General features: G+C 47.0%; 1 protein-coding gene and 1 pseudogene across 7 annotated transcripts; one reads left to right on the forward strand and one right to left on the reverse strand.

Annotated features, from left to right (window-relative positions):
- Positions 1-4,159: 4,159 nt before the first annotated feature.
- On the forward strand, positions 4,160-11,083 carry LOC120698457 (annotated as a pseudogene).
- Positions 11,084-18,770: 7,687 nt separating this feature from the next.
- On the reverse strand, positions 18,771-22,594 carry LOC120698458. 7 transcript variants are annotated; one of them, XM_039982080.1, is made up of 3 exons: positions 22,429-22,594; positions 20,398-20,632; positions 18,771-19,849 (listed from the first exon to the last, which is right to left on the reverse strand). In XM_039982080.1, the coding sequence occupies exon 3, from the start codon at positions 19,744-19,746 to the stop codon at positions 19,099-19,101; it is 648 nt and encodes a 215-aa protein (XP_039838014.1). In that variant the 5' UTR covers positions 19,747-19,849; positions 20,398-20,632; positions 22,429-22,594; the 3' UTR covers positions 18,771-19,098. The 7 variants fall into 7 exon arrangements, with proteins under 7 accessions (XP_039838014.1, XP_039838013.1, XP_039838012.1 ...); XM_039982079.1 differs by having other exon boundaries at positions 18,771-19,852; XM_039982078.1 differs by having other exon boundaries at positions 18,771-19,852; positions 22,387-22,594.
- Between the last annotated feature and the right edge of the window lie 1,608 nt (positions 22,595-24,202).

Genomic DNA, 24,202 nt, shown 5'->3' on the forward strand with positions numbered 1-24,202 from the left:
CTTCTATCAGGTTCCTACTTAGCACAGCATTTCTAACAATACTTTGTACTAGTAGAGACTCAAAGGTACCTAGGGAGAGACATGCATACTAGGGTTTCATTCAATTCCTAGAAAACTTAATGCACAATACTTAAATAATAACATTGAATACTGAAAGTAGGGGTTATGCTCCAGGGCTTGCCTTGCAGGTCAGTAGGGTTAGTGACTTCTTCGGGAGCATGATCAACGACTTCTCCTGGCTGCGGTTCTCCTGCGGAAGGCTCCTGGACCGGCTCGGCAATCAGCTCGTAGGCGACTTCGGTTTCAGCGTCTATACGAATAAAATATGCCATGCATGAGACTCATGAAATGATGCAATGAAATGCAACACACGCAATTAGAAGCATAGGCATGACCGATAAACAGCATCCCAAAACTATGGTTCAAAGGAATGGTGTAGTGCTGAGATGGGGTTTCGGTTGCTAATTCCTTTTAGCCTGAAGTGTCTCCATCAAAGAAGACTGGAGTTGCCCTTGCTCAAATCAAGCTCAACTCTGAGGTAGATAATAAGTGTTCTAAACCTCAGCGGCGATTAAACAAGCCTAAGTAAAACCACCTAGCAAAAGGGTGTGAACTACCCATTACAAGAGTCTAACGGATAGAATATGAAATTACGAAGCTATTGCAACTGGTTTTGCATTTTTAGGATTTTTCTAGGAATTTCTATGAATTTATGAAATATCAGCCGAAATAAATAATTTGGAAAACATTAGGGGGGCTGACAGTGAAAGGATCTTGATCATGCGATGTCGTAGCCTAGAGGGGGGGTGAATAGGCGTTTCTTCAAAAATTGGCGTTTAATCCCTGCTGGGACTGCCTGGACCGGTCAGACCGGTCTATGCAGGCAGACAGTGCAATCAGCAGGAATAAGTCCCCTCTCGAGCTTGAACCTATAAGAAACTTGGGATATGTGTCTTGCAGAGTATTTCTAACAAAACAAACAAGTCCCTACACACAAGTAGAGCACACCCAAGTAGATCGAGCGGAAGCACAATTCAAACTCAAAACTATAAATGCAAGGTAAGAAAATCAAACCGAAATAGAGATGATGCAATGAAGACACGATGATTTGTTTGACCGAAGTTCGGATTCACCCCATGCACCCACGTGTGAATCCTACTCTCCATTGAGGAAGCTCGTAGTGACCCCAAGGTCAAGCTATCTCCTCTTCTCCACTATATGACCATGCGCCCTCTTGGCACACAATCGAAGCTGCAACAAACTTGCCGCTGCTCACCACAACCTTGGGAGCTAGCCGGCAACGCCTAGCCGTCTAGGAGCCGATGCTCCAAGAGTAACAAATGCTTCAATTGAGTTGGCCGACGCAACCTCAAGTGCTCAAAGCTTGGGATGTTTCTCTCTTGCTCAAATGACTCTCAAGGAATGGATTCACTCAACCCAACTGAAAGATTCACCTTGAATCAAGCAACTCTCACAAAGAGAGGTTGGGGAGGACTCTCCAAGTGCTCACAAGGCTCTCAAGATGTTCTGAAATGTTCTATCATCAGCACCCACGAATGGGTGAAGTCATGGGGTATAAATACCCCTTCTCACAAAACTAGCCGTTGCCTTGTCAGTGTTAGACCGGTCAGACCAGTCCCCCAGACCGGTCAGACCAGTCGGTTTTGAAAACTAGCCGTTGGAGGCTCACCCTGCTCAGACCGGTCAGACCGGTCCCTCTCTGTTTTCTGCAGTTAGCTCTCACTCCTTAGGCTAAACTCTATAGGGACTGGTTTGAGCACTTTTGGTATTGTCTAACCTACTGATGTTGCATCCCTCTTAATAGTACGGCATACCTATACTCAAGTGCATAAAAGAAATATACAATTTCCACGATTACTTGAGCTTCTTCATAATATGATCATGCCGAATTTTCTTCGATCAATACCGTGAGGGCATCAACATCTTCTTTCTTTTGAGCATACCCGCTTTGAGCTAGTGACCTTGAATCTTTGTATTGCATTAGGAATGAAATCCACCTGGATTCACAAGTCACCTTCTTTTCTTGAATAATGACACTCTTCAACATAGAGCTCTCCATGACTCTAGGATCTCCGGCCTTTGACCCGTATCGGTTTCTTTGCTCCCCCCAAGCCGTCGCTTGCGTAGCCTCTTGAAACACGCCTCTCGGTCCTCTACCTTTATCCTAGTCGTCCATCTTGAACTCATATTGATTTGTGTCATGCATGAATTCTTCATTGTCAATTTGAATTCTCAATTTAATCTTATATGCAAGCCTTCCAATTTGAGACATCATATATGTATCAACTCATGTCTCATTCTCTTTTGCCTTGCTTGCTTGCATCTTAAGTTAACATCCATTTATCACATGTGACAAGATCTTCTATATTTGAGACTATGCATAAGCATTTCACGTCTCATTCACAAAATCTTTACTTGTCACTTTGAATCCTATCATAGATCGAAACAAGCCTTCGCAAATATTAGAGCCTTTATATCAATCATGAATACTTTGCTCTGTTTTTCTTTTCTTGTTTTGCTTGTCACATACACATTATATAAATGGGATAAACACGCTTGCTTGCAATACTTGAGATATCTCTTTTAATACACATTTCATAATTAAATACATGTTCATAATCTCATGCAAACAAGTTAGTCCTTTAATCGTATTGTCAATCAATGCTCCAAAACCCACTAGGGCCTAGATGCTCTTTCAGACAGCCGGGTCCCACATGTAAGTGCGAGCCCAGCTCCCAGTCCCCCTCCCACGGCCCGACGGCGGTGCAACCGTCGGCGGCGAGGCCGGCCAGCGACGGGGCTGCCAGGCCCGCGGCTGGGGTAGGGCGGTGGGGTAGGGGAGCGCGCAGGGCGGCGCAGGGGCGTGCGCAGGGCGGCCCGCGGCGGCGCCATGGCAGGGGCGACGGCGGCGCACGGTGTCCTCGCCGGCGCGGCGAAGGACGGCGGGGAGAGGGGCGGGCTCGCGCCCAGGAAACCCAGGCGGCCCTGGGGCACGCGATGGCGCTGCGCGGGCTCGCGCAGGAGGGCCCCGCGGCGTGCGCCGGCGGTGACGCGCGGCGGCCACGGCGGCGAGGTGATGTTCCGACGCCGGCGACCGCGGAATCAAGGGGAAAAAGGGCCGGGAAGCAGGAGGGGCTTGCGGGGAAGCTCACCACAGGCTCGAATCGGGCGGAGGACGGCCGGAGAGGGGAGTTCAACGGTGAGGGCGAAGCTTCGGGGGCGGACGACGATGGCGGATGGCTGCGACGGCCCAATTCCGGCCGGTTAATGGCCTAATCGAGGTCGGGGCGGTGCGGCGTCGGTGCGGGGCGAGGTGAGGTAGGTTGGGGCGCGCGGAAACGAGCTGCGGTGGCGAGGGTTGGCCGGCGCAAGGCTCGGCGGCGGCTTGCTCGTGCTCAGCGAGACGCGAGCGCGAGGGAGGAGAAGGAACGGACGAGAAGCATCCAGGGCCCTCGAACGGATAAGAATGGCGTGCGCGGAGGGCGAGGATCGCCGGCGTGGCGACGCGTGGAAGAGCTCGTCGACGGCCAGACGCCGGTACGGGCGTCGGGCGTGCACAGTGGAAGCGCTGGAGCTGAACAGTGAACTCATTTGAATCGATTTGACTCGAGTTTGACCTCCCATAACTCAAATTTTCATATAGCAACTTGAAATTTGACCAAAATAAAAGTTGTAGAGGAAAAGATCTACAACTTTCATTTTGGGCGAAAATTGATTTGAAGTTCGGATCATCGAGAAAAATGGGGTCAAACATGGCTAAAATGATGTTTACTATGCGAACACGACTAACGCTAATGACGCGTTTAAGCCATAATTAGTGATTAAACACGGGATTAGCGAGCACAATTAACACAGGGGTGTTACATTTGGGTCCAGGGATTTTCGTTGCACTTGCCCTGCGTTTTGACGTCTCAAGAGGTATCAAGAACCGTTACTTCAACAGTGCATTTTTTGAGATACACTGGGTTTCACAGTGACCATCATTGTAATGAACTGGTCTCAAGCTGCACAGGTGAGTTCTGTTGCTCAGGTTTATTGCCTTTTCATCCCCTTATTTCTGTCATCTCTGAAATATTAATATGGTCATTTTGGGGGCATATGCAGCCTGCTCTACTATACATTGTTCCTGGCGTGATCAGTTTCGTTGTTGTTCACTATTTGTGGAATGGAGAAGTAAAACAGGTCAGATTCTGAATACTAAATACAGCTGTGGCCTTCTACCTTTTGGCCCTTCCATTTTAGTTTAAGGGCCCATATAACTATCTGCTACTTTAGATATTGTTCCCGTACGATCTGTATTACATCAAGCTGCTCTACAACTGTTAAGAAACTATTTCACTCAGATGCTTCTTGGAAATTTTTGCAAGAAAAAAAGCATATATCCTACCACTCAAACCAAAAACAATTTATTATCAAAAAACAGCAGCACTACCATGTTAATTAGTAACAAATCTCAGTGATATTTCAGACTATAGAATTTAGGCGTACATTTGCTCCCTTTAGTTTTTTGTTGTTGATTCTCATCGCTTCTCTGTGATCTTACACATTTAAGGAGATACTAATAATGGATGGCTATTTACTACCCATGTTTTTTTTCAGAAATTGTTTTACCTCTCATACATAGAGATATAACTTTGTACAGCAAATGATATTATCATTACATGACTATAAAATAACCGCAAGGGCGCGCCAAGGCGCGCAAAGTACTCGTTAATCAACACCCCTCCGCATGATGCCGGGGCACACCCCAACCTACTGGTCGCGCAAAGATCACCACCAGACCAGTCGAGCACGAACACCAAGGCACGGCATGCCAGGAGGAAGTAGCCTAGCCGGAGCAGCGGCAATGCCCCGCACGCATGGCCTCCTCCTGGCAATCGCCGTCCTATTCGTGGAGTGCCTCGCGCCGTCGCTGCTGCTTCTGGCCCGCTTCTCCGGCGCCAGCCCCCCGCCCCTGACGGTCCGGTGCGCCGCCGCCGGCATGACCGACTGCACCGTGACCAACGCGTACGGCGCGTTCCCGGACCGCTCCACGTGCCGCGCCGCGGCGGCCGCCTTCCCGGCCTCCGAGGCCGAGCTCCTCCGCGTCGTGGCCAGCGCCGCGGCGGCCGGGACCAAGATGAAGGTGGCCACGCGGTACGGCCACAGCGCGCCCAAGCTGGCGTGCCCCGGCGGCGACCGCGGCCTCGTCATCAGCACCAACGCCCTGAACCGCGTCGTCGGCGTGGACGCCGCCAGGAGGGAGATCACCGTGGAGAGCGGCGTCACGCTGAAGCAGCTCATCGACGCCGTGGCGGCAGCCGGGCTGGCGCTGCCGCATTCGCCCTACTGGCTCGGCGTGACGGTCGGCGGCTTGCTCTCCACGGGCGCGCACGGGAGCTCCCTGTGGGGCAACGGCTCTGCTGTGCACGAGTACGTCGTCGGGATGAGGATTGTAACGCCGGCACCAGCGAGCGAGGGGTATGCCAAGGTCTGGGTGCTCGTCGACGGCACTCCTGAGCTGAACGCGGCCAAGGTGTCCCTCGGGGTACTTGGGGTCATTTCTCAGGTAAAAAGATCTGGACCAGCATCTAAGTTTAAAGTTTAAAGTCGTGCCCCATGAAGGCACACTCAGAGGTCAGAGCATCTAAGTTAAAAATAGGCGTTCTAAGTCTAGCCTAAAAACCAATCACATTGGTGATCTGATCGAGCACGGCTAAGTCATAGCAACCAAATCTTCTGTCCTAGTAACATAAAATGAGAATTAGCAGAATTGTAGAAAGCATCCTCCAGTAGCCGGCCCCATAACTTTAGGCCGCCCCAATAATATGTTTTATTTGCTTTATGAGAGATTGCTGAAGCCGATCACCAAGTCTTCTCTGTTCCTCTCCTAAATTGCTTTGGGCGGCGGCGGCAGTAGTGCGCCTCGATGAAGCGGAGAATGAACTATTGAGGATTGTTGCAGCATTTGCTTGTGGCTAGTTTTTATTTTTATTCTTCCATATGCAATTCTTTAAAATTTATGCACATATGCATTTATTTTGTTTTATGGTCGCGGTATATTTTCTCTATTGCGTGCCCTTAACGGGCTCTACAAATTTATTATTATAGCCGGCAATGGTCATCATCACTCTCTGAAAGTCTCACTCGTATTCACTTTTTTCTACTCATAGTTTTTTAAACAATGCTATTAAATTATACTTCTCCATGGCCATGCTAATGGTTTTTTAGTTGCTAACATGCTTCCTAGATCGCACACTAATGATTTATTTGGTTGGACCTGATCTCCTCCTAAAACTTCTTTAGTTTCGACTTTAATGATGAAACCACATTTTTTTCATGGTGGGCCGTGCTAATAGTGCGGGTAGCTAGTTTTTTATTTATTTTCTTAAATTTTTTTATCTTAACAGAATAGTATATTTGGTATTTTATTTACTGTACCTCTCATTCGCTCTCGTTGAATACTACTTGCAGCTTCCTATGGGTTTGTATTAAATCATCAGATTTTAAATTGCTTTATTATATATCGCATTTTAATTCATAATATTTTAACTTGCAAAATATAAATATGATGATTCAATAATATTAGGTAACCTTGAATATGGACGCATATTGTAGCACATAATATTTAAGTTCGATGATTCGCAAGATCGGATCAACTTGGATACATGTTTATCTTTTTACAAATTTTTTATATGTAGGTACTAAATATATTTATATGTATGTGTTAGTGATGTTGAAGCCAACAACTTGTAACTTAGATGTTGAACTTTGATTTGTGCAATATTTTGAATAATATTAAGTGAAAGAAAGTCTAGTCTAGTCGTTAGAGCACCTGAGTAACATCCAGACAATCTCGATCGGTCATGTCCTATTTTTTTATTCTGAAATTAGATATTTAGTAATTATATTTGATATAGACTTTTTGGATTAATTTTGACTGTTAGATGTTCATTAAATCCAACAGTGTATATTCTTCTTTTTTAGATTAATGTGTGAATTTATAGACCCTCTCTCGATGAACGTATTTAAAATTGACTCTTTGGGCTAGTTTTAAACATGGCCTCTTTAGGCTAGTTTAGACCGTTTGATCTTCATGACATTAGGCGTCTCTTTTTAAAATTAACGTGAGAATTTCTAGATGCTCTTGGCGAACGTGGTGACTTCTTTTAACGCTTCCTTGCTTGTTCTTTCAGCGGTAACAGGATGAGTGTCACACCCTTTTCGTCCCTCTTGATGGTTATGCTATTGGTGACATGCATCTCATTGCCTTGGATTTATGATGTATCGATCTCCATCTATCTAGTTCAACTTTGGCTCCTCGAGCCAATCTCACCAAGGACGCTTTCACAATAAAGAATCAAGCAAATATATTGAAGACCATGAGGCGAATAGGGATGATATTCACTAAAAAAAAGCCTCAAATATGTGATAATCGATATCCACATGTCTAGTTCGACTTTGGCTCCTTGAGCCGTTCTCACCAAGGATGTTTTGTAATTAAGAATCAAGCAAACATACTAAAGATTGACATGCGAGGCAAAGGGAGATGATGATGATCCAAAACAAATTTTACAGCGTTGCATGGTTGGCTTGATTGACACATGCATATGTAATTGTCCTCATTTTTTCTTTCAAAACTAATATACTGCCGAGTAGAGTTTGTTGTCATTTATGTCATATTGGTGAGATCGATTGCACACTCCAAGAAACATGATTTTGGATTGATGTCCAAATTAAACCTAGTGCATGAACTTCGATAGTCTTAATCTCTCTCCCTTCCCTTCTACTTTTTATAATTTGCACCCTCTATAAATTTGTTGTAGTTTTGATCTAGTCAATTCGGCTAATGGAATTAGTTAAAGGGGGGAGGTTTGCCTCTCTACTATTTCCTTATAAAAAGAAAAAAATGAAGCCCTAATTTTCTATTTTTATTAGTACGACTTGGTTGTTGTTGTTTCTCTTTTTTTTGGAAAGAACAGATGAGAAATTAGTAAAGAGATATATTGATCTTATTACTCTTATATTCTTTTAATTTTCTATATTTAATATATGCATACTATTTTTTTTACAATAATTTAATATCTTTGATCGTATTCAGCATGGATTCTTTGAATTAATCTTAAATTCTTTTCTTTTTCTATATTTAATATATGCATACTCTTTTTTACAATAAGTAAATATCTTTTATCATATTTGGCATGGACCCTTTGTATTAATCTTACATTCTTTTCTTTTCTATATTTAATATATGCATACTCTTTTTTACAATAACTAAATATCTTTGATTGTATTTGGCATGGACTCTTTGATTAATCTAAGCCATTAGATCTTCATAAAATCCAACGGTCCAAATTCTTCTCTTTTTTAGATTAATGTGAGAATTTCTAGTCTCTCTCGGCGAACGTGGTGGCTTCTTCTAACACTCAAATATTTATATAATAATAGATCATGACAGTTTCTTTTTTTCTTTTTTCTTAGAGAAATGTGGACTCGGTCAAACGCAGACTCACATAACTGCACCTTCGATCATGGTACCATTGGCTTAATTTTTCTACCGTGATGCTGTAATTTTTGTTTTCCAAAAAATAAGAATATTGCCCATAACCACATTTGCACACGCATGAGTGCGCCTCTTGCCAACATATAATATAAATTGTTGAAAACATGCCTACAAATGAGCTTGTAATGAGCATGGCCGGTGTAGAGTCGTACCCTTAGAGCAAGAGCAATAATTTTGCTCGAGCGTGAACAGCATGCAACACTCTCTCTCCTACTTTTCTTTCTCCTGGACAGCAACATGCAGCTATGGGACGTGGTTCCCACGACGGTACCATGCATTCTGTTCTTGTGAACGAATCATCACCTTGGGATCCATACATAATTTTCACAGAAGTCAACAAATTTGCTGGAACTAATAACCTAGTATACTGCAAAATTGATGAGCTGGTAAAGCTGCATATAATCTTCTAATGCATATAGGAGATCCCACATACTCCCTCCATCCAGTTTTGATAGATATATTTCAAAAATTCAAATGTTCAAAAATAATAGCTATATTTGCTATTGACATGTGCTGTAGCAATAAATATCATTATTAATGAGGAGTTCTCAATTAAACCATTGGAGGACCAATAAAAAGTCTATGTTGCATTTATTAGATTGATAAGCACACTTAGTGTCTTTGGTCATTGTGCCATATGAAAATATATCTATCAAAACTGAATGGAAGGAGTAGATGATAGTCTATTCAGATTAAAAGTCAATGCACGCACATGAAATGCCTAAGTGCTGCTTTTGCGGACAAAATTTTTGTAAACAATTGTTGACTTAGCTCCGAGCAGATTTCTCGAAGCTAACTATTATACTTATGTTAGCTAGGGTGGAACAGCTAATAACAACTACAGTGATCATTATTTAGGAGCTAGTTGCTTGGTAAGGTTACTAGCTGGCATATTAGCTTGGGGATCGAAGTGGAGCCTCAGCTAATTTTTAGAAGCAAATAGACCTAAATGGGGCCTTTCTAGAAGGGAGACGGCTTGTTGGAGGATGAGTGTTCACTGGACCGACCGAGGGAGGGGTCCAGGCAGGGGATAAAGGGGCCAGGCACCTCCTATGCTTGGTGCACGTGCACTCCACAATTGATTCATTTACATCGAGTAGAAAAATTAAACCCAGGATTTTCCCTGTAATGTTTTCATGGGAAAGTATGGAACTCTGTAAACGGGACCATGTTCCGATGCTTAACATTTTTGCCATCATGCTTTCCGTCAGGTCACTCTGGCGCTGCAACCGATGTTCAAGCGTTCGGTGACGTACCGGAAGGCCTCCGACTCCGACCTGGCGGAACGAGCCGTGGCCTTCGCCAGCGAGCACGAGTTCGCCGACATCTGGTGGTACCCGGGCCACCGCGTGGCTGTCTACAGGATCGACGACCGCGCCCCCGCCGGTTGCCCCGGCGACGCCGTGAACGATTTCGTAGGCTTCCGGCCCACCCCCACGCTCGCCATCCAGTCCGCCAGACAATCTGGTAAATACTTCTACGCCGCCAAACCAATCACCTCGATCGAATCTCGTAGCTCTCTGTACAAACAGCAAGTGAGTGTTCTTGATGATCTCGCTCCTTGTCACATGATGAAGAGGATACCGCGGAAGCCACAAGGGACGCCCAGCTCAGGTGCGCCACCGCCGTCACGGAGTCGGCGCTCATCACCACCGCGAACTACGGCCTGACGGCGGCGGGCGGCCTGCTGCCGACGCTCCTCGGCCAGACGGTGATCGGCTACCAGAACCGCATCCAGTCCTCGGGGAGCTGCCTCGGCGGCCCCGACGACGCCCTGCTCACCGCCTGCGGGTGGGACCGGCGCGTCCCCGGCGGCGCCTTCTTCTTCCAGGCCGCCATCAGCGTGCCCGTGTCCAAGGCCGCGGGCTTCATCCGCGACGTGCAGCGGCTGCGGGACCTGTGCCCGGAGGCGCTCTGCGGCCTGGAGGTGTACGGCGGCGTCCTCATGCGCTACGTGCGGGCCTCCGCGGCGCCGCTCGGGAAGCCCGAGGACGTCGTGGACTTCGACATGACCTACTACCGGAGCCGCGACCCCGCGCGCGCCGCGCCTGCACGAGGACGCCCTGGAGGAGATCGAGCAGATGGCGCTGCGCAGGTACGGCGGCCTGCCGCACTGGGGCAAGAACCGGAACGCCGCCTTCGAGGGCGCCGCCGGCAGGCTCGGCGCGGGGCGCGCCGGGGAGTTCCTCAGGGTGAAGCGCGCCTACGACCCCGACGGGCTCTTCTCCAGCGAGTGGAGCGACCAGGTGCTGGGGGTCGCCGGCGCCGGCGGCGTGAGCGTGGTGAGGGACGGGTGCGCGCTCGAGGGGCTGTGCGTGTGCTCCGAGGACGCGCACTGCGCGCCGAGCAAGGGATACTTCTGCGAGCTGGGGAGGGTGTACACGGACGCCAGGGTGTGCCGCTACCGTGGTAATCGCTAGTCGCTAGACGGCTCGTGACTGCCGGACCTGGCAAATTCGCCAGAGTTGCCAGCCTGCCGCTGACGCTTGCTTGCGCTGAACACGTAGTTCTGTCGCTTAATTGAAACAAGGTGGCCCGCGCAAATAGCGCGGGTAGCTAACTTGTTTTATGATAGTATTTGGGATCCTTTTAATTTAAAATTAAATGTATTCAAGTAATTTTGTTTGTTGTTTCATTATCATTATTTTTTTCTGAATAGCCTAGTTTAAGATATCGCCTTTTATCATATTATTTTATCACGCAAAACATGTACATGATAAAAGGAAATATCTAATGTATAAACATAGTTTAAATGCATAATTTCACTAAATTATATTATCTTGGAGTCACTATGGATCCTTAGTTTTTAGTTGTTTCATAGTTTTCTATTTGACTTACGTTTTTCTATAGTTTCACAAAAGTCTTTACTTCTAAAATTATTTCACTGACGTGTACCAATGCCTCGTGTGTCCTTCCATAGCTAGGAAGCCTCTCTGCCTTCCACCAGTGATTTACCTATTGTATTCTGTTTCTCACATTTGCTCCACTAATCTTTCTCTAGACTGGTGCCAAAAATTTAGGGCACAGCGAATGTCCTCAACTCCCCCATTGCACCTTGATGATTCTTTTTTTTAATTGCACCTTGATGATTCTACAAACAGTAATTCACTCTGGCACTTATATACTACGCACTTAATGTAATCGTTATAGGTGTGCCATCCTAAGATGCTTTTAGTTTACCCTTGTATCATAGAAAATCTATTCGTTATGTCATGAATCCACTAAGATCAATGGTGGAGATATTTATATTTTGACCTATTATTGTGGTAATTTATAAACCCATGAGCAAGTCTATTGGATTCATTTAACACTTAAGTATTATATGGGGATGTTTGGATTTCATATTAAACTTAGCTCTATTATTTGGATGCCAAATAAGAGGGTTAAATATGGGCTACTCCATATTTAGCCCATGGGCACCTAGGGATAAATTTGGCGCTCCTATTTTAGCCAATCCAGACACCCATGGATTGATTATTTTTCTTTTGTCCCATCGTAATTTCAAATGGATAAAGAATGATATCTTATTATTTGGTCAAATTTCATCATTTATGGTACCTCTATTATTATATTCTTGATACCGATTTGATTATCTATCTTTTCTATTATTAAATTTCTCTTCAATTGAAGCTATACCTACATATGTTATTCTACACCTTAGATGTAGCTACACCTAAAATTACTGAAAAATTTTTAGTAATAACTACTACATATGATTGTTGACATTGTTTTACTGTGTGGTTCACTAATACGACAACTCTGTTTAGTAATTTCAAGTGGGTTCATGGTAATAGATCAATTGTATTTTTTATGGGATCTTTGTCTACCCCATATATAGGCATGGTAATGGACCATGGTTCTAATACCCCCCTCAACATCAAACTCAACGCTTAATTATTTTTAGCTAAAAAATATATAAAATATGAGCCCCAATTCTAGCCCGATCCTTAAAATGTCTAGGCTAAATTTTAGACTCTTTACCATCCTACCTATATATCACCCTCATACTACCTTTTGATCTTTGTGCAAGTAAGATTCCACACTTTCTTCTCTCTATATGATGTTTTTCAATATGAGCCCCAATTCTAGCCTGATCCTTAAAATGTCTAGACTAAATTTTAGACCCTTTACCATCCTACCTATATAGCACCCTCGTACCACCTTTTGATCTTTGTGCAAGCAAGATTCCCCACTTTCTTCTCTCTCTATATGTTGTTTTTCTTCATTCTCTTTCTCTCTCGCCACAAAGTGTAGCGTCTAGATCATTAATGGGTCGAAATTGAGTTGTTTATCAATCACCAATGAAATCAATATCTCACTATAGCTCGAACCCACATGCATATGTAATCGAGATCAATAGTGACGATACGAACACACCATTCACCAGGCTCACATTATCAGTTGAGTTGAGTGATCGCATGCTGTCCATGTTCAGCGTTGCATGCATTGCAGGAGAGGCAAACACATGATTGTATTAAGTTGTATCACATGCATCACATGATTGCATGGAGGGTGCCGTTACTTTTTCCTTTTGTTGTACTGATATGAATCATTGAATCTGCCTTACTTGCTGTGTCCAAATGCTTCCAGTCAACTCCGATGATCACCAATGCAACTATCTGCCAGCCCGAGATCCTGAATCCTGACAGGCCACATGTAACTTGAACCGAGCAATCATAACTCTCACGGATAAGCTCATATTATGGATGTACCGAGCTCCCTCCTTGCCCCAGCGAACACTGTCACGGGAGGGAACCTATTTGCCATGATGGTAAGCGCAACATAAGTATATATGGATGCGTGAACTCTGGAAAGGACATCAAGGCGAAATGAACAGTCTACTGGTGGACGGGCAAGCAGGAGTGCAAATTTTCTAATTCCAAATTTTGATATTTTACCAATCGTGTTCATTATGAACTCTTAGGGCATGTACTAATTTTTTTTAATATTTTAATTCCGAAATTAGCAATTTATTGATCGTATTTGATACGGACTCTTGAGTTAGTTTAGGCCGTTAGATCTTCATAGAATCCAACGTAGCAAATCCTTTTCTTTTTTAGATTAACGTGAGAATTTCTAGACCCTCTCGGCGAACGTAGTAGCTTCTTTTAACACTCCTTTATTAATATAATAGATCAGGAATAATCGCCCGGAGTGTAAAAAAAGTGCTTAACTACGAACTGTCTATATTATATTATGCTGAAATGTACGAAGTTCCAGCCTTCCAGGTCGGGTTAGATTCATGTTCTTTGTTTGTAACCACGTATCCAATCTTGGCCCACTGCCTCAATCAAGTCACACAATACGGCGGGGGTGGTGGGCCGCTTGAATTACAATCCATTATGACTAAGTTCCCAAAGTTTCAAAGAAGAAGCTGGTTCATTTGAATTTGCCAAGCGCTTTATCTGCTCTTTTTTCAGGGTAGCGAACAGTAAAGTTTTATAGGGTTTTTCTGTCGAGTGCAGGTAGTCCGCATCATCACAGATATGTCTGTTTCACCGAGTCCCTCTCCGAGACAGTGTCATATCGTTACGCACATAGTCACAGGATTCGGGGTCGATGCCTCGTCCCTCGACCCGGGAACGTCGTTCCGATTCAAGGGTCGGGGTCGAAGTGGGTCAGCGTCTCATTCAAGGTTGGATCGTGTCCCGGTTTGAAAGGGGTCGCAGTCCCATTGCTAGCAGATTTAATTGGGATAAGGAGGTTAAGGACAGTGGATTGGTATGGTTTTTGTTAGACAATGAGCTGAGTACGTGTAGCATGGTCTAAATATACTCTTTTATATGTTTCTTATATGCTTGTACAGATTAGTTTCTTCATTAGTAGCATATATATAGTTTTTGTCTTTATCGACCCGAAGATATCGACCCCGATGAATCAGGGTCGCGTCCCACATAATAATTTATCGTTCCATAGATGTATACCCCCTTCGTATCATAATTTTATAAAGTGACGACCCTCGACCCTCGACCCCGTTCCTCGACCCAGTCGACCCAGGAACTTTGTGACTATGGTTACGCTTACGCCTTTCGTGCGGGTTGAAACTTACCCGACAAGAAATTTCGTTACCTTAGGACCGTTATAGTTACGGCTGCTGTTCACCGGAGCTTCGGTCTCCAGCTTTCCTGTCATCAATTTACCAACTTTCTTGACCTTCCGGCACTGGGCATGCGTCAAGCCCCCATACATGGTCTTACGACTTTGCGCACTCGAAGGTACCGACTTTAATCTTCCATCCGAGTCTCTAGTTCGGTAGGAGGAAGGGCCAATCACTGAATCAGCTTTGACTCAGGAATCCATTGATTTTTTTTTTGTAAATGAAAACTAAAAGCCGAGGACAGAAAGAGCGAGTCAAAAGCGTCTGATAAAAGCCCTGGAACGGACAAACGATGGTGCCAGTAGTAGTACTAACACTAACAGGAAGCATCCACCCACCGTCTGCCATGCCATCCGACTCATCCCGCCGCCCGTATAGATCCCCCTTTAATCATCGATAATAACAAGTTAAACAAAGGGGAAAGCTATCACGCTGTTGCCAAAGTTGGCTCCACCAAAAGGAGCCCTCGCGATCACCCTGCGGCGCGCTGCCAGCCTGCACGCTCCCGCACCATCGCCGCTCATGGCGTAGCGGGCTGCGAACCCCTAGGCTCATGACCACGGGCGCGCTCGAGATTTTCCCAATCCTCTGGGCTCTGGCACTCTGGCAGACAGTGGCCTGGCCGGTGCTCACGTCGCGTCCCAAAGCCCCAACCCGACCGCCCCTGCGCGCGCGTACCTGATCGATGACGATCCGCCGGGGAACCGGACCACTACTTCCATGACGTTTCGCGCCCTCCGCCTGTCCCCCGTTCCGTGCCATCGCGCCAACGGAGCCAGGGCTCGCTGCCCTGCCTACCCCCCGAAACAGCACGGGAACGATGAGGAGCAGGCAGGCAGGCAGAAAAGTCCCCTCTGCGACGCGCAGGCAGGGCGCGCGCCCCCGCCGAGCACCAGAACATGCGCGCGCCAGAGCCAACTGCCACGGGGGGCATGAGCATGGGGCTCGCACTCGCCGAGCCACGGAGCCAGGGGAGGCTAGGCCGGGCCGCCGGGCCGGCACAGACGGTTGCCCATGCACTGCCACATGAGCGCATAAATACGTCTCGATCTGCTTGCTCCCCGTGCCCTGTCACACGGCGGGGCCCCGGCGGCATGATTGGAGCTCTCCCCAATCGCCCCTCGCCACGGTTGAAGGCGACCGAGCGCGCCCGCGGCCGGGCGTCGGTCAGGTTAGGTTAGGTGCCCCGAGTTCCATTCCGCATCGTTTGTTTTGTTCCGGCAGCAACGCCGATGCGGGCACGCGGCGGCGGCAGATGTCAGCTGGGCGGGCCGGGGGCTGGCTCGGCGACGGCGACGAGACCAGCCAGCGCGTAGAGAGGACCCGGTCGGCCAGCTACCGATCGGCTACAATTACACACGGGCCGCCGAAACTTATCTTTCAATACTGAACCCTGGTCGCGCTCGCGGCCAGGAGATGGACCACGTTGGCTCCGAAAATATTGGCCGTCGGACGGTCAGAATAGATAGGGACGTAAATTTTGCAAAAAAAATCCCGAACTTTGTTAAAATGAACACAGAGTCCATCAATTTAACGGAAAACCCTTCGGACTTTGTGGAACCTTACTTTATAAAAAAACCTGAACTTTTATTAATCGTGTCGTACTCCGTGAATTTTGTAAAAAACCCCTAGACTTTGTTAAAATAATTATGAAGTCCATCAATTTTATGAAAAACCCCTTGAACTTTTCAGTAATCGACCCCCTGCAGTCTACCAATTTTACGAAAATTCCCCCGGACTTTTTGCAGTTCAATTTCTTAAAATAAACCTGAACTGGAAGGCATATTTCTGCGAGGCGCAGCCGCGCAATGTTCTAGTTGCGATGTGAGTTCTGGAGATGCATGTCTAGGTGCGGTTGCTGGAGGACTAGAAGAAGAATCCCATAACCTTACAGTAAACCTTACAGTAATCTCGATCCTGTAGTAGTTGCCACTCCTTCCTTGCAAAAAAAGGACCAGCGTCTTTCTACCTGTGCGTTACGCTCGTCAAAGGAAGGCTACTTCTGCTGCTCAGCCGAGCACTTGCGTACTCACAGAACACTGGAAACCCAATCGTTCGACACCACTTCAGCTTTGAATAAGCTTAACAGAAGTTAAGGTACGCGGCAATCTTTCAGGAAACAAAAAGGTTACGGTACACACCGATTCAGCAGCACATCTCGGGGTTTCATTGACACCAACGAGATCCAAGGACAGAATAAAAGGGGTGACGATCCGGGAGGCAGGCCAGGTCGCGGGACTATGGTAGGGACTGCACCGTCCGTCCTTCGGCGCCGCGCGACCCGGAAGACGGCTTTTGTTCCTCATGATTCAAGGGCGTGGTGGGTGGCCCATGCCGCTCAACCACTCATCATGCACGTCACTGAACCCAGCGTCCTGCCCAACCAACTTTTACCTCCCCCATGATCATGGCGATGCCCCCCTGCCGGGCGTATTTCTATCCGGACTTTCGGTCAAATTTCTCTGCCGCAGGGGAGGATGGAGCAGATGCCCGAAAAGTATAGGTGGCCAATTGGGCCGAGCCCGCTGGGCCGGCACGGGCACGGCCCGAACACGGCCCGAACCGTGGCCTTGCGGGCCCGTGCCGTGCCAGGCGCCGGGCCGTGCTTGGGCCGCAATCCCGGCCCGCGGCACTAGCACGGGCCCGGCCCGGCCAAGGCACAAGCACGGGGCGGCACGGCCTCGGCCCGTCAAACACCTCGCGTCGCTCCCCCCTCCCATCGCTTTCTCCTCGCGACCGACGATTGCGACTCGTGTCGCGCCGCTCCCCCTCCGGCCGCCGCCGTAGCGCCGCTCCCTTCCGCGAGCTCGGAGCCTCGGACCTCACCTCCAGCATGCTCGGATCTCGCCTCCGTCCGCGAGCTCGGACCTCGCCTCCGGCCGCGTGCCCGGACCTTGCCTCCGCCTTCGCCGACTGCTTCCTCGCTCTTGGCCTTCCACCGTCTCCGGTCGTCCGCCGCTGCCGCCCCCGCGCGGGCCGCCGCCGCCCCGGGGCACGACACGGCACGCCGACAGCCTCGTCGGGCCGTGCCTGGCCGGGGTGCCGGCACGGCGGCACTACGCGGCACGGCACGGCGGCGCCGTGCCCCGGCGTGCCGTCCCGTCCCGTGCCAGTGCCGGCCGTGCTCGGCCGTGCCCGGCCCGGTTGGCCACCTGTACCAAAAAGATTGGTGTCACCGCCCTCAAACAGGTCAAAAGATAGCATGTGTGCATCTTTTTTTCTAGGGTCAGTTGGATCCATGCCACTACAATTTCACGAAGTTGGATTTCATGTTGAAATTCATGCCATTGAGTGACATGATTTTCAACGTGAAACCCAATTTCACGGAGTTGTGGTGGCATGAATCGAATTTTCCCTTTTTTCTACCTGTGATGACATGATGGCTACTTCCACATAAAAAGATAAGACCTGCTGATAAAATAAAAGAGAAAAAAAAACTGATAACGGGAACAACTTTTTCTCTGCGATTCTGTAGCGTTCGCTTTCCTGTCCATGTTTGGATAAAACCATCAAAACTTTTGCACAAAAAGACGAATGCATGCATGAAGTACTAAACGAAGTTTATTTGCAAAACCCTTTTAGGAATGGGTGTAATTTTTCGAGACGAATCTAATGAGCCAAGTTTCATCATTATTGGCTACAGTGATGCTACAGTAACCGCGCTCAATTATCCTCTAATCATGCGGTCAAAGACCTCATTAGTTAGAGCAACTGCTACAGTACCACAGTTGTGGAGGTAATTTTATAATTAGACTTTATTTAATATCACTAATTAATAGTCAAATCATCGTTTCTCTCTCATCAAAACTTTTCCACCCTTCATCCAAACACGACCCCTCTCTCGACTTCTCGAGTCCTGACTGACAGCTCCGTTTTTCTTCGAAGTGAATGCCGACAGCCCCATTTGGCAATCCTAACAAGCAACAGCGTCCCAGAGAGAAACAGCTGCGCGGTACGAAATTGGGTGCGATCCTGGTACGAAAAAGGGCGCTCGCAATTCTGTGGAACAATGAGTGTGGGGAGGTAAAGGGACTGTAGGAGCGGAGGAATTCCAAAGACTGCACTGTACCGTAGCTACAGCAACGGGTGCTGTCCAGTACGGCCAGAAAGTGCCATAGAACAGATGGCTTCATTGATGGATTATTTCAGGGGACAAAGGCCACAAGAGTATAACGAAATGTAAGATCCATGGAAGGAAAATTCGCCTTTGGAAAAAACTATGCTTGATTTGCTGAAACACTTTTTTGTTCAACAGATCTATACAGCTGCTGCTCCCAGCAGAGGAGGAGGTGAACACTTTGCACCGACACTGACCAAACGAATCCAACCGAGAAAGAATTAGGACCTCTGAAGATTACAAGTCCGGCGTACCTGTTCTTGGGAGCTGAACTGATCGAGGTTTTCTCATGGCTCCATCAGAGATCGATGCTCTGCGGTCTCAGTGAGCCACCGCGGTCCGGGACTGCAGGGTGATGCTCTTCTGGCTCGGGATGGCGAGCATGGCGGTGTGGTCCAGGAAGTCCTTGAGGTCCACCACCGACTGCAGGATCCGCCGGAGGTCGTCGGCGCGCATGAACCCGGCCGCGCCCAGCCGGCGCACGGCGTAGACGTAGATGGTGAGGCAGCCCTTGCGGAACTTGAACCGCGCCATCTCGCTGCCGGTGAGCCCGCGGATGAGCTTCTTGTTCACGTCCCCGAGCGGGATCATGGCCGGCCACAGCTGGTCCACGGCCGCCTTCATGCTCTCGGACTCGAACACGAAGAGCACCACCTTGGACTTCTTGGTGCCCAGGCCCAGCGTCAGGGTGTGCCACGCCTGGTGCGCCAGGATGGTGAAGCTGGTGGGCATGTAGGTGGTGGTGGACGGGAACGGCAGGCTCTGGCACTCACTCAGGTACGACGGCGGGATGTCCAGCAGCCGCAGCAGCTCCAGCGGCGACGCCCGCCGCACCGTGAACGACTTGACGATGAACTGGCCCCCGAACCGGATGCCCTTCACGTCGGCGCACGGCTTGAAGTGCGCCGCCTGCTCCGTGCCGCCCTTCTCCTTGTGCTTGTGCTTGTGCTTCTTCTTCTCCTCCGCCATGGCGTGCTTCCGGCTGGAGTGAGTTGTGCTGCTGGGATGGTGTCCGGGGGAAAGGCTGTAATGACGAGTCCCACAGCTCCCCTCCCCCCTCGCTGTGCTGTGCCTGCTGGTACCATATCACAAAGGTGCTGTCAGAGTGAAGGGCCAGCCGCTTGGGCATTAAGGAAGAGCTAAGCTTTACCATTTTGTAATGTAATCGGTCGGGTAGGTTGGTCAGACAACGCGGAGGCGCTGTTGGCAACGCTCCCCATCTTTGCCATCGATATATATAATAAACTTGCTAACACTTGTTTATTTCAGAATCTTTGTACACGCACGCATGCGTGTCTACTTCTGTGTTGATGTGTATAGTTTTGCCTGTTCCTTTTTCGTGTAGTGTAGCCCTACAAAGTAACCCAACTAAGATGATGCTTCTAAGTGCCTGCTCAAAAAGGCAGCACAGATTCCAGGTTCTGCTAAGGAATAATTAGGCCCCATGGTGTAAATCTTATTCTGATTTTTTTTCCAGATGTTCTTGTACTAAGTTCCGAGATGATCTGTAAATTTCTTGGGTGCAATACCACTGAACTATGGGGACAAAGAAGATGTATCTAGACCTGGCAATGAGACAATCCAAAATAACAGCTGTACAACATAGGTCTTGAAACGTACCTGTTCACGCAATTGATCTCATAAGAAGCATCCAATGCTCCAGAGTCTTGACGGCGGTTTACAGAAGCAGCAGCAGTAACTAGTCTAGCAGATCAGGTGAACCATTGCTTTAGCTTCTGCTGTCCTCTCCACTTCTCCGGTCACAGCAGCTATGAAAGCGAGCGGTCTCGCCGATCTGTCGGAGACCTCAGGTGAATATCTTGACATATAAGATTATCACCACAGACAGCTGTTCCTACACTTGGAAGAATGCTATGCTTAAAAGAGAATCCATTGAGGAATTACTGCAACAACGACAGCACAACAACTTATGTCTAGCCCAACACAATTAGATCATACTGAATATCGACACTGTACAGCAAGCTCCCAAATCTGCAACCAATTCAAATTTGTATTGAATGTCTCCTCTTGATATATTATGTATCTGTAAGGATTCTTTTCAAAAGGGGATTGGCATATTGCTCTTGTCAAGATGTGGAAAAATTCAGATTTATCAACCTGGTAAAAGGTTTACGTCTCAAATCAATCCCTATAAGACAACAAAACCAGAGAACGTGAGTCAGCATTACAGACAGCTGAAGCATTAATTTACTGCCAACTCTGTTTCGAAGCTCGCTGTTTCAGATGTTATCCCTCTTGTTTTCTGTCAGCTTGGATCACAGAGGGGAGTAAAGCACTAGAGTGAGCAAATAGAAGTACCTAGTGGCTTTTTATAAGCTAAGTACATCACAATGGTACAGCTGGATAATGATTTCTCCAGTGCAACAACCAACCAACCTTAACATATAAATGCTCTCGTCTAAAGCTCAAAACCAATCTACATTGATGCTTACCTTAATGAATCAAGGTAACAGAAAGCTCATGATTAGAAAGCACGCCAGCTATTCTCAACTATGGATACCAGAGCAGACGTCACAGTGTCAAATCAGAATTCAGATTATCTCAAAAAAAAATCAGAATTCAGAGCTAAGTGTCTACTAGTAGAATGGAAGAAAGTTGTGAATTAAGCCTGAGAGAGTTGGTTCACCAACTAAAGAGTCAAGTCTTTACATATTTGGCCTTGATTTGAGATATCTCTGTAGAAATGATGATTACCAACAAGGGGAAAAAACAGCAGCATGCAATAAATACATCAAGTGTAAAAGTAAAATATCTACCAATACAGTTGTTCATATGTGCCTTCTAAGCTAAGAATATGAAAAAATTCAGAGGATGTACACGGATACATCAAATCGAGATGCAAAACTTCTCTAAAAAGAAGTTCATTATGTTCCCTGCACAAAACCACTCGCGCTTAAATTGTTTTGGATTGGAATCCAGTGTCCTAGTTGATATATGAAGACCACTTAAAAGTTAAAACACCTAGGTGAGCACATAATGTACACAAGACGAAATCAGAAGGAACAGCAAGAAGCAGGTCACTCAATGCAGATCATTGATTCGCTGGCACCAATGAGAAGTTATAAATTTTTTCAAGAACCTGGGCTAGCAGTTCATCAGTGCTTCACACGAGATGCTATAGTTACTCAATCGATTTTTCAACTATCTGCATTTTTAAGGAAAAGAAAACAGTGATCGAATCATACTCTACTTTGTTCCAGCAAACAATAACAAAACGTATTCTGGCTTTTCCGCTTTTGATTAAGACGAAACAAAATTTGGCTTATAAGACTGTTAAACTGCCTCCCATGTTCCAAATGAGAAGCATGAATTCAGCAGTTGGACAAAATATCAGGCTCCAAGCTAGTTACATTCACAGCTGGAATACTCCTCCACCAAACAGGCAGTGGGCACAACACGACCACCATTGCCTAGAATTGGTTCTGGAACCCTAGGAGCAATCATAGTGAAACGACACGGTTGCACTTGCACCACACAAGCAAGCAGATAAACAAGTCAATCGACGAGCATGACGAAGAATCAACTACAGCCAAGCAAGAGACCTCGATTCTACAGCTGTTGAATCGGATTCAGAAGGGCGTGAGTCACCTCCAAACGGAAGACCGAGCGGAGCAGCAGGCCTATTCTCACCTCAGGCGGTCAGGCCAATAGCATCGAACACCTAGCCTGCAACCTAAAGCAAATCCTGATCGCCCAACACGGACGACCCCAGCGACCCTGCTTCCCTCGGGAGCAAATGGCAGGTTGCTCCAAGGAAAAGGGAAGGCGATCGGGGGGTGTCGAGGAGAATTGGAGGAAGAGGGGGGGGGGGGGGGGGAGCTGTCGTCCTGACACGAGTCCGCATCTGGTTGGCGGACGCAGCCCGGCGGGAGGCGAGCCGACGCGGCATCGCGGGGGCGCCAGCGCGCGGCGCGACGGGTCAGACCCTGAAGAAGCCTGAAACTGAAAGGCAGGGGCGGAGCGGAGAGCCGGAGACCGGCGGCGATCTCTGCGTGCAGGAGGGGCCGCGCGCGAAAGAACGTCGCATTCGCGACTTGGCCCGTGTGGGAGATGAGCCCTTAGCCCCTTAGGTCCGGGCCGAGTGTTGATGATGGGCCGCGGTCTGCGCCCTGGGCCTGCTAATGGGCTGACGACTGATTGGACTCTAAATCACAAATACTCTAAATCACTCTCCATTGGGCAATCCATTCTAGCCATCGCGCGCTACTTCTCTTTTCAACAATCGATCCGACAAGCGCGGTTTGTTTTTTTTTCTTTTTGGCCCAGTTTGCTGCTTGCGGCGCGGCCCGTTATGCTAGATGGCTCCTAGCGCACGACGCGACTGGCATGATGAAGCTATCTCCAGGCATCCACATGACTACTACCCTACCCACGTACTCCGTTGTTTTCTTTTTCTTATTTCTATTTTTTCCTATTACGTGGTGCAAGTGCTATTATTTTTTTCTTTTCAGTTTTTCTCTTTTTTACGTTCTAAGTTCTCTTGACAGATTTTTTCATAAAAAATGTACTAAAAAAGTATACCGAGGATTTGTACTCAGTTGTGTGATGAACTTGTGCGAAAAAAATTGTACAATTTTTTTTCAGATAAAGAAAACATCATACAAGTTGTGGTAACAAGTTATCCTCCATACTTGCCTGGAAAAATTTATGCATTAAAACTGTATGTATCGCAAAAGTTGTGCAAAAAAATTATTTTTTAAAGAGTTCTTAAGAAAGAATTATAGGTAAAAGTTGTATGTATCGTAAAGTTATGATGCAAATTTATCTCTAAGCAGACGTGTGTAAAAAGTTTTACGTAAAAGTTGTAATTAGAAATTATAAATTAGATAATTTTGTCTCGTACAAATTTTTTTTCTAAACTTTTCTTTCTGTACAAGTTTATCATCTTTCTGCATAAGTATTATCAACAATTTTTGTTCAGTGTTGTATTTGCACAACTTTTTCTCCAATTTTATTTGTTATCTTTTTTTCTTAGAAAATTAAATTATACATTTGTTTATGTAAATGTTATGTATATAAGCTTGCTATATAAATATGTTTCACGTTATTATCTTTTTACATAATTTTGTTGTATAAATTTTTTTATTATAATGTTTGTGCATAATTTTATATGATGTATATACGATTTTTGGAGAGGTTCGGTGGGTGGGTCACAGTGGAGCCACGCAGGCGCGGAAAGGAAACGCGTGTTCCGTCGTGCCAGCTGTGTGCGTTTCGTGCCGGGAGGAGCGGGATGGAGAGTGCAGGTCCTGCAGGAGGCCGAAAATGGAAAGAAAATGATGTGAAAGCCGGAAATAGAAACTTTTGGATTGTCGATAATTGTTTGCCAGTTCCGCCCCTGGCGCGCGTGCGCGGACTAGCAGACAGCCTAGGGCAGGGGTTCACTGAAAACCCATCTCCCATT

This window comes from Panicum virgatum, chromosome 3K (assembly GCF_016808335.1).
Source record: "Panicum virgatum strain AP13 chromosome 3K, P.virgatum_v5, whole genome shotgun sequence".
NCBI lineage: Eukaryota > Viridiplantae > Streptophyta > Magnoliopsida > Poales > Poaceae > Panicum > Panicum virgatum.

Excerpts from the sequence above, each read along its gene's own strand:
- LOC120698458 (XM_039982080.1), bottom strand. The coding sequence starts at position 19,746 with ATGGCGGAGGAGAAGAAGAAGCACAAGCACAAGCACAAGGAGAAGGGC.